We start from the raw sequence: 25,761 nt of genomic DNA on the forward strand, positions 1-25,761 counted from the left end.
AAACATTGTAACCTTCATTGGATACACTTTATTACCACACTAGTGAAGATTTTTGGGTGTCATCACCACCCCAAATTTACCTTCTCATTGGACAACATGTTCATTAGGAGCATAAATATTTGATATCACCCATTAAAAATTATTGCACCTCTATAGAAAAGAAGGCAAGAGATTATAGATTTTAGATGGATCTTAACAAACATCATTTCAATATCAAGTAAAGAACATAGGGAGTGGGACTAGAGCCCAAGTCATCCCAATGGTATATTGTCACGAATGGACGGATTCCTACAATTTTAGCATAGAGATTCTGAGCATACAATATATAAATAGATCTTATCTAATGTATTTTTACTATACTGCTATTTACAGGAATCAAAGCACTATCTCTTCTTTGGTTAATTCTCAAGGTATCCAACTGAACTCATTGCCAACTTTGTTCCAAGAGGCTATTTCGTAATCCAAACACCAATTGCAATTACGTATAAAAAAAATTAATAGAAAATGTATACCTCCACCACTGGGATGCACATCATGCGAACCTTCAGCATCCATAGATTGTGTAGGGTTATGCCCTCTTTTAAAGGGATTTGGAGGCATTTTGGGCTCATTTCAGAACTTGATTTTTGCTCATTGCTTTGTTGTTCTTCAGAGGCTACCAAAATTATGGGGGATCTTCTTTCAGATTCAGATTTTTTGCGCATTGCAAATCTTTGTTGTTTTGACCTAAGAAGCTTAATTATTTTAAGTATTGTTTCTAGCCAACTATGGTGATAATTATTGCTTATTGTAATTTTTAATTGAGCCAACTTGACAATCTATGATTCAACGTCGGCGTCCACCGTTTCAAAATCCTACATATCCATCTGCCTTGACACCGGCGTTGAATCAATGAGAGGGGCACGGGAGAGGCTCGCAGCAACCACCTCTCCTAAGGACTCTTGATTAGTCACAATTAGGGGGATATAATCCAATATAATGTTTCTACAATGATTAGAGTATATGGTTTTTTGGGGTAGCCTCTTGACTCCCTTATCTCTAAATTATGGGATTTATAAATAAGTCATATGGAAATGAATGAAAGAATGTTAGCAAAGTTTTAAGGGGTGTAGGGATTTAGAGGAAAGAGCGGTAGATCATCTGGAGGCCGCAATGAAACCCAAAATAAAAATGAAGATGTGGGTACTAGCAAGAACCAGAGGAATGAGGGTTTCAACCGCTCCCATGATCAAGACTTTGGAAATCAGAGAGGAAGAGGTAGAGGACATGGACAAGAAAGAGGACCTCCAACGCCTCCTACAGCTCCCACTACTCCCTCTTCATCTCCACTTTGTTTCATGGACGATGAGGATGATGATCATGGTGATCCCAATATACCTGATTCACCTGATGGCAGCTAGCTAAACATATCCTAAGATTTCTAAGAGGAACTATTGGCATGGTAATCAGATATGATCAAGTTGAGACAAATCTTCATGGCTTTTCAGATTCAGATTGGGCAGGCAGTTCTACAAAGAGTAAGAGTACTTTAGGATGTTGCTTCAGTCTTGGATATGGGATGATTTCCTAGTTCAGCAAGAAAGAGTCCTCAGTGGCATTAAGCTCTACTGAAGCAGAATCCATAGCCTCTTTCTTAGGAGCCAGAGAAGTTGTATGGCTATCAAAGCTTTTATTTGATCTGTATACAGAAACTTTGGAGCCTACTATCATTCATTGTGATAACCAGTGTTGTATTAACTTTCAACTAATCCAATATTTCACAATCAGTCCAAGCATATTGAAATTCCCTATCACTACATCAAAGATATGGTAGATCGAGATATCATCAAACTTGAGTACATTAGTACTAATGGACATACGGCTGATTTTTTTACCAAGCCTCTTGCTAAAGTGAAGTTGGTATACTTAGAAAAACTTGGTATAATTAAATTGTAATTTTGAACATTGAATTTAATTTCAATTGATGTGTTTATGCTTCTATGATTGTTGCTTCATATATGTAATGAAGGATGACGATCTTTCATGGACATATATATTCAAAAGGTAATCCTTGTAAGGTGACGATCTTACAAATGATAGGCCTGTTATTATGACTATTTGTCGGCATGTTCCGAAAGTCATGAATAACAAATGCGTTATGATTACTCTAGATATTGTTTCGGACAATTAGATATCATAATTTGTGTTATGATAGTGTTTATAGCATTGTGATTATGTTATTTGACAAGTCTCTATTTCTTAGAGTGGTAGTGTCAAATAATATATTATGTGTAGATCTTCTAATATTTTATTACTTCTCCTTTGCTAAAGAGGGAGTGTTGAAAGTTTAGCATTAGCCAAAGTAATACTGAGTATCTGAATCTATTATGCTCTGATATTATATATATGCATACGTATATATGTACATATATGCCTATAAAAATAATGGATTCACAATGGATCTTGACGATTCTTCGGCTTCCCCTTCTTATGCCAAGTCATCGAAACTGCAAAGGACATTGTGTGAGAGTAGAAGCCCTCGATTAACTCATCTCCGCATATAAGTAACACAAGACATGATTAAGATCAGACATATATTATTGTTGTTGTAGATTCACATCAGGTTACTGTCATTATTGATATTTATTGTTGTTGTCGATTCACATCGGGTTACTATCATTATTGATATTATAACATTGTTATCTCTGATCAAGGATTGGGTTCCATTCATGTTGCCATCAATATACACATTAAGTATTATCGAACATGTTTTATTTGGCATGATTAACCGCCAATTTTTTATGTTGACTAACGGTTGTGACCACATAGGGTCATGACCCTACGTGGCCTTTGGCCACATAGAGTCATGCCCCTATGGCAACATGACCCTTCATCTTATATAAGTGTTTGCTCTCATTGGTGGACAAGGCAATATCAGTACATAAAATACTTGTCGTCCTAGTATCACAAAGTAATATTGTAGATTATAAAATACATTCTTTCCAACATTCAATGTTCCAAACAAAGCACATTAGAGCATTCTAATAGTACACTCCTGCTCCATACAAACAATAAGAAGTAAGTAAAGTTCAATATAATCTATTATTCTGTCTATCAGAGATCATATAAAAATAACACCTGAATCTATAGAATGTCAATGATCAAGAGTAGCCTAGAAAAAACAGAGAAGGTTCTTCCCTACTCTGGAGTGGTCTACAACAAGAGACAAGAGTCTGCCATGGACTTTACCACTAAGGAGACCCTCCTAGAACTACTAGGCCAAGGACTAGAAGTTATCTACAAAATGAACACTCTAATGTTGGATAACAAAATTGTCCATCCTAGAAACAAATGCACACTAAGAATAGTTGTCACGGCTTTGAGAAAATCAACAAACCCTCAAAATATTGCAGATGAGCTAAATGCCCCAAAAGGGCCAAAACAAACTATAAAATACCATGATTTGAAGTTTACAAAGCATCATATTTCAGGAGAAAATGATGAAAAACCTTCAAACAAAAATTCCTAACAAATCCCCACACAAATTTAGCATATTACACAACTAAAAACAATTTTTAAGGAGAAAAATCAACCAAAACCAAACAGAATTTTAAGGTGAAATTTTGATCAAAACCAAACACAAAATTCGAGACACATATTGAAGAATACGAAACAAATGATTTTTTAGAGAGATTATGAAAATCTAATAGGGAATTTTTGAAGAAATTTATTAAAATCCAACAGATAATTTTTAGGAAAAGCTATTGAATCCCTCCAAAAACATTTAAGGTAAAAATTTACAAAAACCCATAGAATAATTTCCGTGGAATTCTTTTTGTTAGAACTCACTCATAAGGGAGTCATACATGTCCTTGCTCCCACTCTAACACCATGAAATTATTAAAAACAGATTAAGAAAACTAAGAAGAAAGCCTTGATGACCATTAACTAAGGTTCTAAAAGAAGAAGCTAAACATAGCAAGAAACTAGGATTATAAAAAGAGTCAAATAACCACATCCTCAATTATATTAATAGCAGATAACCAAGCCCTCCTCATCTAAAACACTTTGCCTTTAGATGGTCATTCCTATATGGTCTTTATATTAGCATCAGAAAGCAACACAAATTACGAAAATAAAAGAATATACAATAAGTCCAGAAGTCATCGGGTTGTCTAGGTTTTGGGCCACATGGCCATTACAGAAGCGTTTGGGTTTGGGTTCTTGGTGGGGAGTGCTAGAGACTATCCAAGGAGTGCTTCAGGTTCCTTGTGGATAAACACCCAAATATCCACATGGCACCCATGACATCCAAGGCACTCTCGGATGTATCCATGCGCTCTCACAAAAATCAAAGATGGAAAAAAGGAACTTTTTCAAGCAAAAACCCTAAAACTCACCCCTAACACCCAATTTCACCCATATGAAATTGTCTTTTGTTCTCATGACACATTCTTCGGCCATTTCTTTTGCATTTTGCATGTGGAAGGGTGACTAGTTTTTCCAAAGGAGATCGAACAGGGTGTCAGAGGAGCAAAGATAACTTGCACATGATGATGATGATGATGATGACAAGACACTTACTGATGCACCTACTGGAGTGCAAATGCATTTACTTATGGTTCAAACTCCAAATGTTGTTGAACTTGAATCAATTGATGAACTTAATGTAGATCCTTTTACTGATTGAAAAGTTTTAAGGCATTTATTTCAATTTTGTAATTGTAATGATTTTTATTTCCATTGTTACCCTAAACATATATGATAGATTTATATGATATAATATTGAAATTCTGAACCATTAGTTGTCATTTAATTTAGTAATCACTACCATTTTGGCATTAAGAATTGATCAATGACAAGTATCATACTATCATATGTACTTACAATTCTGGTTTTTGGTGTAACTGTATATATATGGAAAAAAATACACTCGTAGCCAAAAATTACAAACCCAAGGGAAAAAAATCCATAGCAGCATTACCCATATCAGAACTGGCAAATTCACAACGTCCATATACTGATGCCATTACAATAAAACAGGACAAAAATCTAAACAGAAGATCCTTCTTCCATTGAGCAAAATAACTCCAGGGAATATCAGGATGTCAATTCAAACTTGTCAACATTGTCCCTTTGTACAACCAGTGAAGATCCTTCTTCCATTGAGCAAAATTAAACTCCAGGGAACATCAGGATGTAAATTCAAACTTGTCAACATTGTCCCTTTGCACAAACGGTGAAGATCCTTCTTCCATTGAGCATAATTAAACTCCAGGGAACATCAGGATGTAAATTCAAACTTGTCAACATCAATACTGTAATGTGAATCCAGCCAAATAAAAAACAGAACAGAAGGACGTACAGAAAACTTATCACATTGATGACGGGTAACTACAATGATGGTAACAAGACCTACAGACATTGTGCTGTATAGATGACAAATCGGCATGCTTGATATGCAATAGTTGCATGTTCTTCCATCAGCAGGCTAGAGCTCGGTTGACTGAACAGAATGGAGGTGATCCAATCATTTTTTGCATTAATTCAATACACAACACTAACCATACAGACCACAAAAGCTTAAAACAACTGCTGGATATGGTCCAGAACTCGTGGCATCAATTACAAAAAGTGGAGAGAAATCATAAACATATCAGAGGTCATGAAGACTTTAAAAGAGAAAAATGGGAGAGCTACAAAGCTCTTATGTGTCATGGAGAGCTATGAAAAATAAAATTGAAGCAGTAAAGCATAATAGGTGTCATTGAGAATAAGAATTATGTAGCATCACAAATTGACACTTTTTAACTATGAAAATCAATAGCTATTTAAAATAATCAACAACAAAATAAAGGAACAATCCCTCAACAAATTCATTTAAAAACAAAATATAAATGCAAAAATAATACCGTTCATGGTTATAGGAATACCAGTACAACAATGATTTGCATATAAAACTTATGTTTTACACAACTTCAACAAAAAAGCTCTCTATGGTTCCTATAACAATCAATAGAACATGTGGGACCAACTATGACTTGTAGTGCAATAGTTCAACAAACATGTTTCATCTTATAGCAAGACTTGCACAAGCCACTTCATTTTCTTAACAGAACCATCAGTAATTAATAGGCAGCAAGCCTCAACCCGTAAGTGTGATTTATGGAAAAGGATTCAATTTTCTATTTGGATCACATAACAAACTGTTATAGTAATGTCTAATAATGGCTACACGTAGCATGGCTGATTTCCTGAAAACTAGTCTACGGGCCCTTTGTCAGTTGGTGAAGTTGAAAGGCCCTAATTAAGCCCACCAGGGATCAAACCTTATCAAATGCAATGCTCAACTGACACCAAAAAGAGATGAAGCAGGGAGACAATTTGACTGAATGGAAACCCCAGTCCTTGGTAATAGGCCTAAGCTTGGTAATTCTTCCTGAATGGAAAACCCTCAGTCCTTGGGAGAAATTCTTAAAACTCCAAAAATTCTCTTCTTCCGGCTTAGAAAGGATTGTGCCATCCTAAAGAGTGGTATGGAGCAGACATGAGATGGCGTAAAATCATGAACCAATCCCTCAAAGTAAAGCTGTTGGAAAATTCAAAGCAACTGGGAAAAGCTATTAAGGTTAGTCTTGCAGGACAAGTATCTGAACTACACGATTTCTTGCAATAGACCTACTAATGAATCTGTAATTGCAGTTTCAACAAACCTAATGTAAATCTTATCTCTGTCAAAAACTAATGGGATGCAACTGGACCAAATTTTGGGAGGATAACTGGCTCAATTCAAAATTACTAACATCATCCCCAAGTCCAAGCAAACATAATCATAATATAAGGGCTCCTAACATTCAAGGGTAGTTCCTGGTGTTCAAATAATGTTGAATATACTGCTAAATATAGTTGAATGACATTTATTTAAAATTAAGAGTATACTGCTTCATATAGTTGAATGACATTTATTTAAGGTAGTCACTTGTTGCCCCCTTGTTTGCTTGCTGCATCTGTTTGCTCACGGTCAAAAAAGCAATAACTTTTTGCTACAATTCGATCATTATTTAAAGGGCAGTGGCACCAGTTTCAAAAAAATTGCACTCCGCAAATTGGTTGTTGAACTACAGTGTTAACATTGTCAGAGTAGATCTCAGCTATAGTTCGGTTTTATTAGATGTTAATTTTTAATCTTCTATTATTGTTAAACATCTATTAAGTGTTAAATAAATTATAATACAAATATTTTATTTTAATTCACTATATAAATAAAGGCTAGCAACTCCCAGGTAAAGTATAATAATAAAGAACTTGTGATGTTTTCCATTTACATCTGATCTATGCTAGCTAAGATAAGAGTATAACTTTCAAAGTTGCATGAATATATTCAAGCTACAGATAAAGCTGAAACGTGACATGTAATCATAAACAAGAGACGCAATGTGTCACAGTTCCTACCATATGTTCAGTGGTTGATTTGATGTGGAGGGAGGGAGGGAGGAGTTTGGTCTTAGGTAAGAACTGGGCAAGATGTAGGAGGTTGAGATATATTTAAAGCAGATTTGAGTGCATTGATAGTTTAGTAAGAGCCTATGTAATATACATTGACTAATCAAATAATGAAATACAGATTCAGCCTAAGTAAAGCTTGTTTCATCATCATTATATCTAACCGTCAAATAAAGATTTGGGAGGAAAACATTTACAGATTCTATTTGCCTACAACAGCATTTGTAATTAGGGAAAGATATGAACAGCAAATCTGGAAAGAAGCTTTTAGAAATAATTAAAAACAATAAACAGCAGATATATTAATAAAATTCCACGTAATATACACTCTCGTAGTCAAAATTAATAAACAAAAGATAGTAATAAAATGTAGTACTGTAGTAATTTTATGTGTCATCATGTATGCGGCATACGGTGAAGAGGATAGTGCCTCATTTAACTCTGTTTCAAAAAGACAAATGCCAGTGGCTAAATTTGTGTACCCTCTAGACAATGTTCGTTGCACTAACCAGTAACTCATTTTAGTTGAATGCAACCTTGCACAGTGGCATGCAAAAAGGCTACAACCTGATCTCTGATGTATACAAACTCCTATTAATAAGAGATGAATAGGTGATGTTATTGTTAAGACAAAGAAGACTTGGACTCTCTGTGCCTTCAAAGAGAAAATTATAACAACGGAGTATGAAGAGTTAAACACTTTCCTGAGTAAGACTTCCTCTTTTGGATATATCCAGTTTCAAAAATGATTACAGTAAATGTTAAATGCGGAGAATGAAGGTAGTAAAGAAAAATTAAAATTTAATCTAAAGAACAGTACATGTAAATGTGGAAATATTAATTGAAACTAATGAATGGTCTCCCAATGCACAATAGCTGGAATTGGATCTGACTCTTCCATACATGCATTTGTTGATAGCTCCACCGAACTTAACTCCAATTTAACCACCTTGTTTTTTGCAGTTAACTGTAGTGAACTTGAATAAATGTCAAACTGTGCGTCTGCTGCTGCCACATGTCCATGCAGTTTCAAACATGTGTGCAGTCCAACTTTCTCTGTTCATATTCAGTACAATCAAACACATTTATGAAGTTAAAAGGCAAGGAAAAGCAAAATGGCATCTGCAACATTTTTGAGGTGCTGCTCTAAAAATATTTGCCTCCGCTTGAAGATATTTTAAGATATGGCTGTGCAGTATGTCTTCAAATAAGTTCTTTGATCATGTTGACCAGGCGGAATTCTAATTTTGTTCATTCATTTCTGGATTTTTTAGTTTTTCTTTATGGTCATGATATTTAAATGTAGATCTGAAAAATTATTTGTAATTTAATTTATGAAGATTGCAGTTGATCATGAATATGAAATTTATTGAGTTTTTTCTGATCTATACATTGCAATGATGCTGGTCTATATGAGCTCATTTATAAGTGAAGATCCCACTTAATATGATTCGAGCTTGTCAAGTTGTTTATTGCCATACAGTGATTAGAAGGTAATACAATGGAAGTTTGGAGCAAGGATATGGACAATGCTCAATGATGCCAGTGACCCAGCTCGCCATGTTTTTCAGTTAAGACCTGTAATGGGCACGCTGGAAATGCCCAAAAACTGAACCAATTGCCGAAATAGATTTTTTATGCAAACTAAAGATTGAACTGATGCTGAAATTATATTGATTCTCAAAATGATGAAATCAAGTACAAAGCAATGTATTCCAAAGGCCAAACCCCAAGGGAATGACGTCTAGAATGTTACAAGAGAGGATGAACGTCCTCTATTGCCAAGAAAGATATGAGTCACACAATCAAGTTCTTATCAAATGTTATTCACAAAAATCCGATGCTAAACAATGAGACTCTCACCCCTATTTATCTTTTTCCTTCACCCTTCTAGAAGGAACCAAAACATTAATTAATTGCAAGTGCTAGAAGCTTCCCCCTTCCAATCATTAATGCACTCTCTAAAAACTCCTCCCTTACAATACAATAATTAATTGTGCTTCTAGAAAATTAAATTACTAGAGGCTTCCCCCTTTCCAATAATTAATACAAACTCTAGAAGCTTCTCCCTTGTAATACAATAATTAATTAAATTAATTAAATATAAAGTCACCTTTTAATTTTTAATTTATTTAATGACTTTATAAGAAATTAATTTAACTACTAAAGTGGGGACATTACAATCCGCCCTCCTTGAAATTGCTTGTCCTCAAACAATCTAGCAATACAATGAACTCCAACCTCCCCCCGGATCCCAATTGAAGTAGTGGACACTAGACCAACTGCAAACCAGCATCACAAAGACCAACCACATGTCCGATAGCCTAGCACCCAAAACTTGTGCTAATGATGTAGAAGTCAGAATGTCACCAGAAGGCAGCTCCATAGAAGATCTATGAAACCTATGCTTCCTAACTGCTGCAGCATAAAATTGAATATTTGTAGATGGTGAAAACTGAACCCAACTCCACTCAGGTGAGTGATCAACATCAACCTCAAACATCAGATTGACATAAGACAATGTTGCATCCATTTTGAACATAGTACTATCCCAGAAGTGAACATCAACACTTTGTTGATTGATAGTATAATATGACTCTGTCACTATATCACTCACCTCATTAGCAATAACAAGTGTACTATCATCAGAGCACACATCTACAACCGCATGCATACTACTAAACTCCTCGTTGGATGGTTCAACTGACACAGAAGTGGCTGCTGATATGATAGTATTCTCGCCTAAATCCACTATTGTTGCATCGCGATCCCCTGACAAAGCCTCATTCCCATTATGTCCATTATTACCATTAATGTTATTCTCAGGATCGTTGTTGTTGCCTTGGCCTCCATTATTGTTGCCCCTATTGTTGTCGTTTCCTCCATTGTTATTGTTTCCATTGTGGCATCTCCTAGATTAATATTGATGCCCATCTGTCTAGCCATAAGCTGCAATATCATATCCATTCACCCATTCTGCTCCTATTGCATACGCTGCCCCTCCTGATCTAGACTAATATACATTTTGTCAAACACTTTTCCCTCTGTCCGGCTGTTCCAAATTCCCTATAAGACCTCCACAAGACGGCAAGACTTATAGCTCTGATACCACTGTAATGGCTTTGATACCATTGTAATGAGCACCCGCCAGTTATAACTTCGTGAAAGACTTTGCAAGAAAGCTCTGATACCACTGTAATGGATACCTTAGAAATGGCTCTACTTATCAAATGTCATTCACACATCCAAGCTCTTATCAAATGTCATTCACAAAAATCCGATGCTCAACAATGAAACTCTCACCCCTATTTATCCTTTTCCTTCCCCCTTCTAGAAGGAACTAAAACATTAATTAATTGCAAGTGCTAGAAGCTTCCCCCTTCCAATAATTAATGCACTCTCTAAAAACTCCTCCCTTGCAATACAATAATTAATTGTGCTTCTAGAAAATTAAATTACTAGAGGCTTCCCCCTTTCCAATAATTAATACACACTCTAGAAGCTTCTCCCTTGTAATACAATAATTAATTAAATTAATTAAATATAAAATCACCTTTTAATTTTTAATTTATTTAATGACTTTATAAGAAATTAATTTAATTACTAAAGTGGGGACATTACAATTGTAATGGGCACCCTAGAAATGCCCAAAAACTGAACCAATTGCCGAAATAGATTTTTTATGCAAATTGAAGATTGAACCGATGCTGAAATTATATTGATTCTCAAAATGATGAAATCAAGTACAAAGCAATGTATTCCAAAGGCCAAACTCCAAGGGAATGACGTCTAGAATGTTACAAGAGAGGATGAACGTCCTCTATTGCCAAGAAAGATGTGAGTCACACATCCAAGTTCTTATCAAATGTCATTCACAAAAGTCCAATGCTCAACAATGAGACTTTCACCTCTATTTATCCTTTTCCTGCACCCTTCTAGAAGGAACTAAAACATTAATTAATTGCAAGTGCTAGAAGCTTCTCCCTTGTAATACAATAATTAATTTAATTAATTAAATATAAAGTCACCTTTTAATTTTTAATTTATTTAATGACTTTATAAGAAATTAATTTAACTACTAAAGTGGGGGCATTACAAGACCTAAGACAATCACAATTACCTTGATAAACTTCATGTTTTCCTCGCAAAAAACCTCTGTAGCAACCAGATTCATACGCATACTACTATGGAAACTTCAATGAATGCAGAAACAAAGGAAACTCTGGCTAAATTCAAACACCATTACAAATATTTTGGGATTCACAACCGCCTTTGAGGATGAATTTCATGGTGGCAAAGAGGAGGACAAAGCTATGGTGAATTTGATGGACAAAACGCCCATATTTCAGTGGTTTTTGGACTGTCAAATCGCATGTCTTACAGCAGCGGTGGCAGTACGAAATAGATTTGTTGTCGTGGCGTTGGAGCCTGTGGTGAGGGAAAGTTTCAGACTTTATGCCCAAATTCAATTCATTGGGACATTGGTTGATAACTTTTTCGATACTGAGCGGTCGCTGCATATTTCGGCCTTTGAAATCTATTAAAAAGAGGTTTTTTGGAGCCACCAGCTTGCCGCCTTTTATGAATCTTGCATTAATTTTGTCACATGCAGGGTGAATAAGTATCTGATGGTGGAGATGATCTCTGATGGGGATCTTGAGGCATGGGAGGAGTTGCTAATGCAGAGCTCTGAGAATGTTTGTGTTGTCCCCAAAAGGGAAAAAAAAATTGGCCTTTTGGTCTCCTACTCCTGAGTAACGTCTGCCATTAAAGGAAACTCAGAGAAAAGATGATGGGGATTTGATATTGTTTAAGAAGACATCCATTGGGTCTTGATCAGCCATTCAGTGAAGCTCAGTGAAGTGATTGGAATAGAGATTTCATTTTGTTCCGAGAAAAATCCCATTTTGGGTTTTGATCAGCCATTAAATGAAGAATAGAGAAGTGATTGTAATAGAGATTTGGTTTTGTGTGAGAAGAAGCCCATTTTGGGTCTGGAAACGAAAATTGTTAGTGCATTTTTTTATTTCCTAGTGGGTTATTTATTTTTCCCTATATTGGGAGAAATTCAATTCTCTGAAAGCAAGGCAGAAAGAGAGTGTGGTGAATTCTTGTTCTTAAAAGCTTGCTCTGGATATTTCCGCTGCCTTGGCTTCTTCTTCTTCTTCTGATCCGTTTTCTGCTTCTGCAGGGATTGCTCTTCCATCGTATGTGGAAATGGAGGATGTGAGAAGGAAGTACGCTGTCATGCTTGAGGAGCAGAGGTTCTGGCAGACTTATCACAACTTGGAAAGACATCGGTGCTTTCAATTGCAGTATCATAATCCTTTTTGTGGGCCAGGAATCCAAAACATTCCTTTTGGATTGATGACAGTCATGGTATGTTGCAGGTTTATACCTCCAGAGGTATTGCTTGATTTGGGTTTTTTAGGGGTTTTTGATTGGTTCATAGTTTGAAAACTCGCCAAGCTCTGAAAAATAAATTCAGGGAAAACCCAGCCAGTTTTCAGCAAAAACTTGGAAACTTAAAAAATTGCTTAAATTTAATTAGAAATGCATTTTTTTGCAAAATTCAATGAGAAGATATATCCAATGAGGCAATAAATGAGAACACAAAACAAACAAGCTTAGTCTAGATATATTTAAACACAAAGGGGGGTACAAAATCGCATTCTTCTAAGGCAGACTCATTGCTGGAAGCAAAACAGTAAATAATTTATGTAAAACTAAAAGTAAATACATCATTCCAATTACATCTTCCTCTTCCCAGTTCTAATAAAAAATGAGGGAGAGGTAGAACTACAAGCTCTAATCTTAGAAGTCGGCATTGGCCATGACTGCCTTCTTGCTCGGTATGTCTAACTCCGTTTGTGGCTTGTCCTCAATCCTAAATATAGCTCTGCCTCTAGCTTCTCCTGGCACTAGCAGTGACTACTCATTCAACTCAATGTCATCCAGCCTGAAACCAAATCCACCCCCTCCTCCATAGCCTGCCTCTTCAAATCATTGATGTCATCCTCTTCAAATCATTGATGTCATCCTCTTCAAAAACTCAGCTCCAAACCCGCTGCAAATGTGCTTCAAACCCACCTCAAGTCCGCTTGAAATCGATTGAAATCAGTTTGCAAGTGTTTGGAAGACTTTTCCACTCTCAACAATATACAAGTGAAGAAATGAGAAATGAAACTGATTTGGGTCATTTTTTGCCTTTAACTGCTGTTATGAAACTACGACCAAGGTTTTGATAAAAACTCAGAAGTACTCGACAAGTTCTTGCCAAACAAATGTGAAATAAATAGTATTTTTTAATTTTTAAAATGTATTCGTTAAAGTGAACTTTTTAGTAGAAGCTGAAGTGTAAAAATACTTTTATTTAATTGGTCAAATTAATGTGACTTTAGCATCTACATGAATGCATAAGAATTCCTGCTTATGTCAGGAACTAATTACTCTATCCGGCCATAATTCAAGTCCTTTAACAAGATCAATCCATCATTATGCTGTAATAAACCTACATTATTAAATTCTTCTTAGAAAACCAGGGTCTGGTCCTGCCCAAATTAGGATCTGGATTTGGTCCAGCCAAAATTCGTCCAGCATTCAGAATATTGAATTTGAGTCTGCAGTGAAGGACCCGGAGAGAATTTAGAGGACTTCGTAACGAAATTTGGCTTTGTTAAATATATAGCTTCAGGAGAAGTATATATATATATGACTGTCTCTCTCTCTCTATCTATCTATCTATCTATCTATCTATCTATAAAGGTTATTAATATTAGAGATGTCATAATGTTTGTGATATATATTTAAATGTGCAAAAGTTATAATCAATTTGGAGATCGACTTAAATGATCGATTCAGATGTGTTCATTAAAGTTAAATAACTTGTATTATATACATGCCCACATAGGGACATGACCCTACAGGGCATGTATTCTTTCACATAACTACTTAATAGCATATCTGCCGATGGGACTGAGCATCAATTACAATCGGCAATACTCAATCTACGTCGGGAGATCTCACAGCCTCAAATATAATACGATCTGATCAACATACTTTGTCTGACTCATAAACTTTGTCTAACGGTTATATACAGCAGTAACAAATCAAATCAAAACTGTCTGATCTTGTACACTGAATCAGACATCAAACATTCAGTCTGATATTTATATATCAGACATCCAGTCTGAGATTTATATATCAGACATTTCTGATATCTTCAGTTAAGCAACAGTAATTAGAGAAATTAGAATCTCTACAGGCTTCAGCAGCAGACCCCAGAAAGAATTTGATCGGTTTTAGGCATTTTTTTCATTTTTTTGAAGCTCTTGTTTGGTCTATTATAGTTTTGCATTATTTGTGGGTTGTCATCTCTGTATTTGGTGACGTTTCTAAATGCTTGGTTGTTGTTTTAAGAAGATGCCAGTGTTGCAGACTTGCACATATGAAGAAGGAATTGCATGATTCTCCTTTTGCAATTGTAGATAGGTACCTAAAATATGCATTCAATATTCTAAATTCAGGTATCTTGAGCACAGCGAAATGTTGTGTTTAGGTTCAATGGACTTGCCAATATGGGTACCAAATAGATGAGTCATGAAAGCATATATAATTACATGTTTTAGGAGTTGTTATCTGCAGTCATTAGGAATAGAAAGGTCTATCATCAGAGATTGGCAAGAGTGCTAGTAGCAAATTCAATCCTTCCACTAAATACTGCAAGACAAATTTGTGAACTTGGAGGATGAAATTAGACCAAAATAGACCAAAACAAAAATTAATATATATGGTGGTGTATTTTGCTATGTTGTTTTATGATTAGCATAGTAGTGTATTATGAACTATTTGCTGCAGCAAATATAGTTAAACAACCTGTTTGGATCCATATACAAGAACATGAAATGTGGATACAGGAATTTTTTAAGGGGGTTTTGAATGCATTTGGGTACAGGTATGTGTGTAAACAAAAATAAATTTATTAGAAATATTGGGAGAAGAGATGACAGTAGCAAATATCACAAAGGCTTAGCAACACTAAAACCTTTATACATGGGGCCTGGCTTTATCAAAGTCTTTAGAAAAGTGGAGATGACACATAATACAAAATTACATGTACATGAAATTACTCACCTGCTTATGATCTTATATTTCTTTTCTGTCTCATCTTTGCATCATGCAGAGACAGTTCTACAATTCATTACTTGTATATAGACAGAATACCAGAATACCATCTGCCAAGAGCTTGGCTCTTCCAAGGTTTAGTCTTACAGACACCTGCAATCCATTTCCTACGCCACATAAGCCATTCGACTTAGAACTAGTATAACATCCAAACGTATTATCCGCACTAAAAAACATTTATATATGGAACACTTGACCATCTCATCTCAGGTGTAAAAATCAGACAGATAAAAACTATGATCTCAAGTGGTTAGGTACATATGAAGGAAGAATGTGGGCCTAAATGAGAATTACTATCTTCAAATTGACAATGAAAGCTATGATTAATTGACACATTCTAACAATGTTGCCTAACAGCAAAGAAAAATCCATGTATACAGCCTCCAAAATGACTGATTGTCATGATGCATAACATTATTTTTTGCTATGTGGCCGACTTATTGAGTATTGATGTCTTTGAGAATATACTTATGATTATTACTACATTCCTGAACTTGGTACTTTAGTGCATTGCATAAAACAGGAAAAGGAGGCTAATCTCCTTTAAAAGTTGATCCTGGATGCACCTAGATGCCCTGTGGATGTGGACAGATGCGTTGGACCCATCCCCCGCACATCTGTACCCAAATGCATCCACACTAGGAAGCAGAGGCAAGGGGTGTGCATATGGTAAATAGGAAAAAAAACATATTATTTTTGTACGGATGAACCCGAACCCAAACCCACCCCAAAAAATATTTGAACAAATCTCAAACCTGAATCCAAATCCAAACCAGGACAGGCAACTTGGTAATAAATGATTCTGTTTACTTTTGGCCGAATGATAGTCAGGATTTATAGGATTGAATGGCATAGCAAGTACACAAACTATCTTTACCATGCCTAGACTAAGAATTAAAAACGCAGAGAAAATACATGTACCATCTTACTTAATGATACTCGGTGAACTAAATCATATATATTTTATATAAAGAACTGTTGGGAACCATTGCTAAAGAATTGCCAGAACCAAGCAGTACTTAACCAGATGAAGATTGATTATTTTCTTCTTGAAAGGAAAGCAAGCCCAACCAGCTGACTTGGACAAAAGCACATAAATCTTGCTGCATATGCACAGAAACTTCTTGACATCCTTGGATATAAATTAAAATTTGAGATGTACTCCTCCTTTATGCTTTCTCAAATGGAATTCAGTTCTAAAGCAACAGTTGGGCATAAGGAACACAATTTTTTGCATATATAATGACCCTGCTGAAGTCCAGCAGGCTCTGTTTCTTCATAATTCTGCATAAAAGCTGTGCAAATAAATGATTAAGAATTAAGGAATACAACTTTCTTACAAGCATTGCTCCAGATCAAAAAAAAGGTCCCTTTTCACACTTGTGCCAAGTCCTGAGGGTTTTCCATGGCTGCCTTCAGTATTTGCTCCGCTCTCCTCTTCTTCTCATCTTTCTCCTCATCCCTTCCAAACCAATATCCAGGTGGGGGCACCCCACTGTTCCTAAGCCCAGTAGAAGCTGCATGGGAAGCAAAAGCTGCCTTCTTTCCAAAATCAAATTTGAAATGCACGTGTGGTCTTTCATCAGGCAAAACTTGCACTCCTTTAGATGCACCTCCATCTAGCTCATTCGCACAGTCAAGCCCCTGCTTAGCAGCCTCAATTGCAGGTGCAAAGGCCTCCAAAACAGAAGGCATTTTGAGTCCTTTTTCAGTCCCAGCACCCCAATTACGATCACCAGCCTTGAATGTAACCTGCTCTGGGACCCGAACCGGGCTTACAGCTCTCTCCTCTGCACTCACAGGCGGTGCCAGAAATGGGTTAGTGATTGAGTTATTGTTAGGGTTTGAATTAGGGTTCAGGCTTGGGCTAAGATGTTGAAGACTTTTCCCTTTGGCCCTGGCAATGTCATCCATTTCAACTGGAGCAGCAAACGGTTGAGAAGATGAAGGTCCTCCAGCACATGCCAACCGCTGCTGCAGATTCAACAATGACCTTTCTGCCTTACGTCTTTGCCTAGCCTGCTCAATTTTATCCATCCTAGGATCTGTCTTCCGCTCGTTCCACACAGGTGTATGCACATAAGTATGTGGATCGGGAAATGCGGGGAGCCAGTGTGGTATATGAGAACTAGGTGGGGCTTCCCCCATCTGTGAAAAACTAGGCATGAGTTCCCTTTTCTTTGCAACAGGAAAATGAGGCACAGGTCTCATGAAGGGAATTTCTTCTGACCTGTTTTATGAGTTCAAAGCATTTAAATTAAAATGCATCAAACATTCACATCCTGATAAATAAGCATAATATCATTACAAGCTAATCTCAAAGGAAAAGACAGGATTTACTTTGGGAAATATAAAAAATTGGTCAATCTTTTCTTGATTGAAAATGATAATTTGTAAATGTGTTTAAGAAATAACCATATACTCAGAGCTGTGCAAATATTGGCAAATACTGAACTTCTTATGAAAAAATATTCAATAGTAAATAACAAAAGAAAAAGTTGAAGTAACTATTTTTCATTTATCTCAATGAGAAGTGCATGGATGATTAGTCCAAAAGGAAAAAAAGGTGCTTGGTATCCCTAGCAGTTAACTTCCTCTAAAATTCAAAAGAATAGATCTTTTTTTTATCTCTTTCCCGTCATTATTGAATATTTTTACCTGTGAAGTTTTATTAAAGCTAATCTTTTCTTAGCTGGCAAACAATATGTTTTAGTCCCTACCTACATATAAGCGGAGACTAATGTTTTAAATTTTTACATTCAAAAGAGCAGTATTAACCTAAACTAATAACCGTGCACAACGGGAAAATAGACTTCTGCCAAGGTTGTCATTTTTCTACTTTTCATCACTGTTCAGGAAATGATGTTTTATTTAGTTTGATTGGATATTGCATATTTTTATTTTCCCTAGTTTCATCTACTTGCAAAAAAATTTAAACGCAAATATTGTGGTTTGCATGATGAAAGAAATGGAGAGTTTTAGTTTAAACAGTTTTAGGGCATCAGCAATTTCTTCCTCAACTGTAAAACTTATGAAATGCCACTCGGTAGCATAACCTGGAAATGGACTGGAGGATATTTCTGTGTGAGGCAAGCATGAAATGAATTTTAATTTACTTTTATTCTCAACTATAAAGCAAAAGTTAAATAGAAAAGTCTGAATTTTTTTGTGCAATGATTAACAGAGTTGCGGATCTCTGTAAGGGTAAACATTACTTAGCTGACCATCTTGTCAGATCCCATGGTAAATGCTTCTCCTGTGCCTTTGGTCTATTCAATGTCTTAGGAATGTCTTTGGTACAGTTTGGACTGCTAGCTTCTGTTCTTAGTTCTACTATGAATTGTACACAGGAAAATCTTCAAAGTTAGTCACATGCCATGATTTCTGTGAGTTTTTTAATGAATCTGTGCACAGACAGGGATATGGAAAATCGAGGACTTGAAAATCAGGAAGCCGGGGATCTGTACCAACCAAAACCAATACAAAGCCATCATATGTCAGCTCCATTGGCCATGTGAATCATCCCTCTCTAGTCCATTTATTGCAAAAACGGACCTAAGAAATCAAGTGGATAAATTTGAGGAAGCTTCAAGTTGATCTTATGGTTTGCTACAGTCATATTATACTTTTGCTCATTTTTCCTCATCAACATTGTTGACTTAATGGCATATTTTGTGCAGAATCTTGAAGTAAGTCACCTATGATGATCTCTGGTTTATAAAATTAATGCACCCTTTCTAGATCCTATAGGCTATTATCATGCACAGATCTTCAATGGAAGAAAGGTATAGATCTGTATTTTGGTAAAAGCTGTAGGTATGCCCTACAGGATTATGATTTATTAAGGTTTATAGCATAGTAACACAGTGATGCGTCCCCCCCCCCCTTTTTGCCCCACTTTCCGGAGACTTCAACGCACCAAGGACTTGGGGACTCCGTCCCACCGTCCCCAGCGGCACCACCAGATTCTGCTACCTCCACTGAGGATGGGGGACATCTCGATGTTGACTATTTGCAGATTCGACTATTTATGTTTAACATTCGACGTTCCAATTCAATGCAATGTTCAAGTATTTACTCTTTTACATCTTTATATCTTATATTGCAATACATTTTTTCAAGACTAGCATTTTAAGTACCATATGCATATATATATACCCCTCCTCCTGTCCCCAAATTAAGGCCCTCTGTCCCCCCATCCCAGAAACCTGTCCCCCCATTCCACCATCCCCCAAAGCGGTGTAACTATGGTTTATAGAGGCTGAATAGCACCATAAAAGTACTTCTCACTGTTGTTTAATGTTAGGAGAGATTTTGATTTGCAAGGGTATTAAAATTCTAAAAAAATGTTGTTTGGGTTGATTATTCTTTAAATGAGATGGTTAAAAAGCTGTATTTTCTTAACACGCTTCTCAATTAAATGAGAAAGTTAATACAAAGTTCGGTGGGATCCATTTTCATATCTGAGAATCTGGTTAAGGATTAAATTTGGGTGTTAATTAAGGATGTATGATTCTCTTTCTGAGCAAGGACAAGTGTTAGAAATTAGAATTAACAAGTATTAAATATGAACAAGACATTTCAAAGATTTGGTTCCATTAAATAGGTCTATAAATTTTCTCAAGGTGGGTTAAAGTACCATTAAACACAACCGTTTCCAGATATTTTGAAAATGAGTACACATTGATAATAATCTCAAAATATTTAATAACTTTGTCAATGAAGCTTAGATATCTCTGTCCCCATGCAGCAGGTTGCAAGGAAACGCAAAGGATATCAACAGATTTCCTGGAGATCGCAAGTAAGTTCTGATTGGTTTTATACCAACTACCAAGTACTTTTTTTAAACCAAAAAGATTAGAATGTTCTATTATACAATGTTCTTGGCCTTAGTGTTGTAGTGCCGCTTGGCAGTGCCAGATCAAGGCAAGAAATACCCAATTTTACATTGTGAACGTTTTCAAATTTGGTTCGGTTCTAAACTTCTAGCATATACAAGAATGACAAGAAACTCTCTTCCACTTAAAAGAAACATTGTTATTATTAAAGTCAAGTTGGACAGATAATTTTGTTAACACGATCTCAATCGATACCAAAACATGAGCTTTGGAACAGGGTGTAGGTATGTCAATTGTTCGATAAAAAGGCTGAAAGAGATCTAGTCACATGGGCAGCTTGTCATGACTGTAAGTGAACACTTACATAGAGCATTGAATTTGTCACTACAGCTGTATCCTGTTACAGTTGACTGGAACTCAATTAACTACTGAATGGAATACTTTAGTGCATCTATCATGTGAAATTCAAAAGTCCATATTTTATTTCAATTTTCAATAGACAATGAAATCTATATACAATAATGCAACAATATTGTACTATAATTCCATTAAACTTGACAGAATTTCCAATAGGCACATTCATCTAGCCTTAGTTTCATTTATATCTGGTCATTTTCAATCCTTCCAAGATCCTTAAGACAAAATCAAAGCAAATTATTTTGCACTCTAATTGGCCATTTTCAATCCATCTGAGGCTAAGTTACAATTTTGCTAGATAATACGAGCAATTTTGCAGTAAAGCGAGTTATAAATATCTTATGTTCTCAAATTAGACACTGACTTGAATAATTTGCAGTTGGTTTTTAGAAATTGTCCATAGAGTGCTTTGTGAGAAGATTCCAAACCCAAGAGATTGCGACAGAAATAGATGTTTCTACCCTACCATTAAACTTTTCCAACTACTCGATTTTTTATATTATTGACTACCTAAGTTGATCAATCATTTAATTTCATGAATTCTGCAAACACTCAGTCTGTTTTATAGATTTGCTACTTGCTATTTAATTGAAATTTTTTTATCAATTTGAACCATGAATCTTGGTGCAGACTGAAAATAGCCATCTGAATTGAAAGAAAGTCTATTATATCTGCATGTTACATGGTCAAAGAGTTGGTGTTTCTGCCACTGGTGCCATTTCTTATCCAGACTCGGATCAATTTTCTCCAGATATGGCTAACAAATGGCTTCAAAAGAAGTTATTTGGTTTGGTCAGTGAACTCTTATACATATTTTTCAATTGTATATTAGTTAAAGCAAGTAACTATTTGGAATGTCCATTCAGAGTATAGGCTAAATTGGTTTGCTTTGGTATGTGAGAGTTGGATTCCTATATGGCTGCATGCGACGTTGTATTTCTTGATGGCTTTCGCTTATTTCGCAAAAATACAATTCTGCCCAAATATGTTTCCTTAGCTATTTGTATACACTATTGATCAGCATATCATGTTTAATAACATTATTGCATTCAAGTATCCCTGCAACCCAGCCCAGCGCCCATCCTGCCTTACCCTGGATGGCTTCAACATAAGTTGTTAAGCAGTTCTATTTAATGTGATTTGATAGGTTTTTTGTAAGACTGTAATGTTTCAAATGATAATCAAAGTATGCAAATTGAAACTACATATGAGACTTGCTGTGCTTATCATGAAACTTTCCTTTGAACAAGGCTAGTTACAAAAGGGTACTTGGAGTAGCTTTGTAGGGGTGGGGGCACTACCAATCGCTGTATGTTGTCATAGAAACTTGGAAATTGAAATTTCTATGTCTTGACAATATAGGTGTAGCGGTGCAAGTAATCATTTTTCACTTAAAAGGATGTGTAAATCCAATTGGACAGTGTTATCCCTTTCAACTTAGAAATTAGAGCTCTGCCCATAAGTTTCAATGATATAGTGAAATTTCAATCAACAAAGCATCTATTTGCTACATTGCAATTAGCTATTTCCCTGAATCACTCTAAAGTTTTAAACATAGAACAAATCTCCTACTTTTGGTTGCATTGCAGCCTTTGTCTACTTTTGTAAATGAAAGAACCAATACTGGGACCTGTACAAAGGTTTAGCTAAAATATTCGATAAAAATAACCAATCCAAGAGTTGTGATTTTTCATTGAATACAACTAAAAGAACATAGTTGATTAACCCAAATATGCACAAACAGGTCTTGCATCAAGCCCAGTGCAATTCTCCCTTATTTATTGAAAAATTTTCCCTAACGAGTCCTACTATAGAGCTAATCTTTAAGTTACAAAACACATTTCTATATATTTTGTAAAACAACGAACCAATAATCATGCTGTGGAGAGATGACCAAATATAGAACTTCAAAAGGAAAAATCTCCCTAATGAATAATGAGGCAACCAGTCAAAAAGCAATTTCTTTTGGAATTCAAAGGAAAAATCTTTTCTAAAATCCTCCCCATCTTTACTAAATAATTTACCCTACTTCTACCAGAGCTAGCCTTTGAACAGCTCCTTTATGAAGTTAAAATTATATTTTAAGTTAACTTTTGAAAAACTCCAATCTTTTCAATATACAGATAATTTTTCTTTAAAATTCCGCCAGGAACCATCCAATTCGCACAGAATTTCTTTTAAAAATGATAAAATATAGCTCACCTGTTTGTGTAAAGGATGATGTCCTTCACTGTTGCAGAAGCGGAGAGACGACGAGATACGAAGTTCGAGGCGCCAACAAAACCCTGAGGGTGGTTCATGTCTTCCAACGACTGAATCACATCAAAGACGTTGCACTCAGTGCGGCACGCCAGATTAGCATAAAAGTGCGCTGACTTGCCGAGGTCACGGAGGTACCGCACTGCAATGTCAGCGAGGGCTTCGAGGGCAGACTCCTGGCACGACTGAAATCCCGCGGTTTCGCATATCTGCCCCACCGCAATGCGGGCAATGGCGCGCCCGAATGCATCGATGCCCGCTTCCACCTGCTTTTTCTCATTCTTTGCTTTCTCTGTTTCTGCTGTTGCTGATCCACCATTGTTCATGCTGGAGTTTTTCAGATTTTAACATAGCAATCTCAAAAGGGATTTCGTCAGCTCTCTTTCTTTTAGTTAATATCCTCGTGATGAAAGATCAAGAATGGAGTCACGGTCTACCTCGCGGGGTATCGAACCCTGGATCTCTAAATAATCGTTGGAAAACGAGTCACAGGGTCAAGAATGGTCTGGTGGCTTCAAGCTCCGAATAAGGAGAATAATTGCCTTTGGCACGAGATTTTTTTAAATCTAGAAGTTAGAATTAAAAGTTCGTAAATTTAATGGCAATTTGTTATTTTTAAATGAGAGTGTATTGTTTATTTTTAGTCCGGCAGGAGACTATAGTTTTGACGGAGTTTGTGCAATTAATATTTTCCTACAAAAATATAAAAACATTGACTAATTCTATATATTTGTCAATATTATTACTATAAATAGATTTTTTTTATTGTAATACAATTTTTTTTATTGGCTATTACAGTCTTTACTAGTGGTTTGAATATTTTTGAAAGAAAAAAAATCATTAAATTCATTAATATTTTATAGACCTCAAAGTCTTAAATGTATGAGAATAAATGTGGTAGTTATGGTTGCATCATGTTTCCACAATTTTTGCCATGTTGTCTTTAATATATTGTGTCATGTTGACAAAAATAAATATATACGGGCATAGAACTCTATTTTGTTGTGTGCCAACATAGAGTTTTATCCTTTTAGCTTGTTGTAAACATTTCTCCATTTTAGTCATTGTATTGTACCCAGTTTGTGTTATACTACTCTGGCTATTGATTTTATGAAGTAAATTTATATGCCACTATTTGATATTTATGCTCACCGGTGCAGTGCAATATATCATAATTCAGTCTTCTATATTTCTAGGTTCTGAAAAATGTTGTACTCAAATTCCAAACCTTGCAAATCAAAATAGGATCAATTATTTCTACATATGTAATCTGTCATAGTATAAAATATTCTAAATACCATATTAGCATATAAAATTATCTATACTAGCAAATTTAAAGTTATGCAAAATTTTCTTTTCTTGCCAAATCAGTGCCTTCTCAATTCAAATGGGTAGATTAAATATAGCTTCTCCGACTTTTATATTACTTCAACCTTTTGTATCCAGTTTGCATAATGACTCTGTCAAATCTGTTAAAACAATATCTATGTAATGCCCAAAACAATATTTCCTCTTCTTGTTTATTACTGAAACAAGTATCTATTTTTTACCAAAAGGCAGGGACTCTAGCTCTTGTAGAGCACTTGTTTTTTTTTTTTTTTTTTAAGTATCTTTTTTTATTATATTGTTATCAAATTTAAGGTTTATATGTTTATAGTCATCAATAACATAGGTTTTTTGTTGTCACCATAAAAATCAAATGTAATGAAAAAGATGGACATCACAATAAATCATTAAACAATTTTGAAGAATGAGATTATTATATTACTCCACAAAATAGGGGTGGAAAATTCACACATCAAATTCTACACAATATAAAGTGAAATGAACCAATGAGACAATAGACAAGATGCTAGGTGGTGATAGTTATGCCACTAATAGGAAGTGGATCGTTGTTATTAATATAACTAGGTGAATTTGTTTCTTTCACTTGACCCCATCAAATAAGTAAATAAACTAGTTTTTGGATTGGTTAGAGAAAGCATTCACTATTTGGTTGGTCAAAGAAAGGAGACATTATTTGGTTGGTCAGAGAAAGCACTCACTACCCTACTAAAGTGAGTTAAAATCTATTTCTTACTTTGCATTGTCAATTGGTGTACAAAATTCGTTAATATTCATCAATCTTGTATATAATTTCTAAGGAAATTTTAAGCCATATATTGTATATAAAAAATCCTAGTATAGATTAGCATATCAATCGTGTTCATCATAAGTCAAAGATTCAAATTGATTTAATCTCTCACATCTTGTAGGGAACTAAAAACCTAAAATATTCCCTAAAGAGAATGAGTTTCCATCAAGAAGTAGAGAGGTGCATTTTTTGTTAGTTGAGTTAGGGATTGAATATAAGTAAATGTATTCATGTATAGATGATTTAATGTTATATATTAGGTGATAATAAAAATAAGGTAGAATGCCTTGTATGCAAAGTGAAGAGATATTGTAAAGATGTACAAGGTCTTATATTTCCAAAGAAGGTTTTGCATCACATGCCCATTATACCTAGACTTCAACAAATGTTTCAATGCAAGTCTCTTGCTTAATTGATGGACTGGTATGCAAAGAACATGATTAAAGA

General features: G+C 35.4%; 1 protein-coding gene across 6 annotated transcripts; it reads right to left on the reverse strand.

The window, feature by feature from the left end:
- Positions 1-4,874: 4,874 nt before the first annotated feature.
- TAF8 (TBP-associated factor 8) lies at positions 4,875-23,749 on the reverse strand. Of its 6 annotated transcripts, none has more exons than XR_016356747.1 (4): positions 23,124-23,749; positions 17,007-17,896; positions 15,616-15,759; positions 4,875-5,485 (listed from the first exon to the last, which is right to left on the reverse strand). XR_016356747.1 is itself a non-coding variant. In XM_089803429.1 (3 exons), the coding sequence occupies exons 1-2, from the start codon at positions 23,504-23,506 to the stop codon at positions 17,041-17,043; spliced, it is 1,239 nt and encodes a 412-aa protein (XP_089659555.1). In that variant the 5' UTR covers positions 23,507-23,749; the 3' UTR covers positions 4,875-5,485; positions 17,007-17,040. The 6 variants fall into 6 exon arrangements, 4 of the variants coding, with proteins under 4 accessions (XP_089659555.1, XP_089659553.1, XP_089659554.1 ...); XR_016356746.1 differs by lacking the exon at positions 4,875-5,485 and adding an exon at positions 7,757-8,538; XM_089803429.1 differs by lacking the exon at positions 15,616-15,759.
- Between the last annotated feature and the right edge of the window lie 2,012 nt (positions 23,750-25,761).

Source organism: Cupressus sempervirens, chromosome 10 (genome assembly GCF_028749045.1).
Source record: "Cupressus sempervirens isolate cs-2001-9-10 chromosome 10, ASM2874904v1, whole genome shotgun sequence".
NCBI lineage: Eukaryota > Viridiplantae > Streptophyta > Pinopsida > Cupressales > Cupressaceae > Cupressus > Cupressus sempervirens.

What these genes read in the sequence shown, in the direction of transcription:
- TAF8 (XM_089803429.1), bottom strand. Translation starts at nt 23,506, where the DNA reads ATGAACAATGGTGGATCAGCAACAGCAGAAACAGAGAAAGCAAAGAAT. An exon ending in ATCATCCTTTACACAAACAG is followed by an intron (nt 17,897 to 23,123) that starts GTGAGCTATATT and finishes CTCATAAAACAG; the next exon opens with GTCAGAAGAAATTCCCTTCA.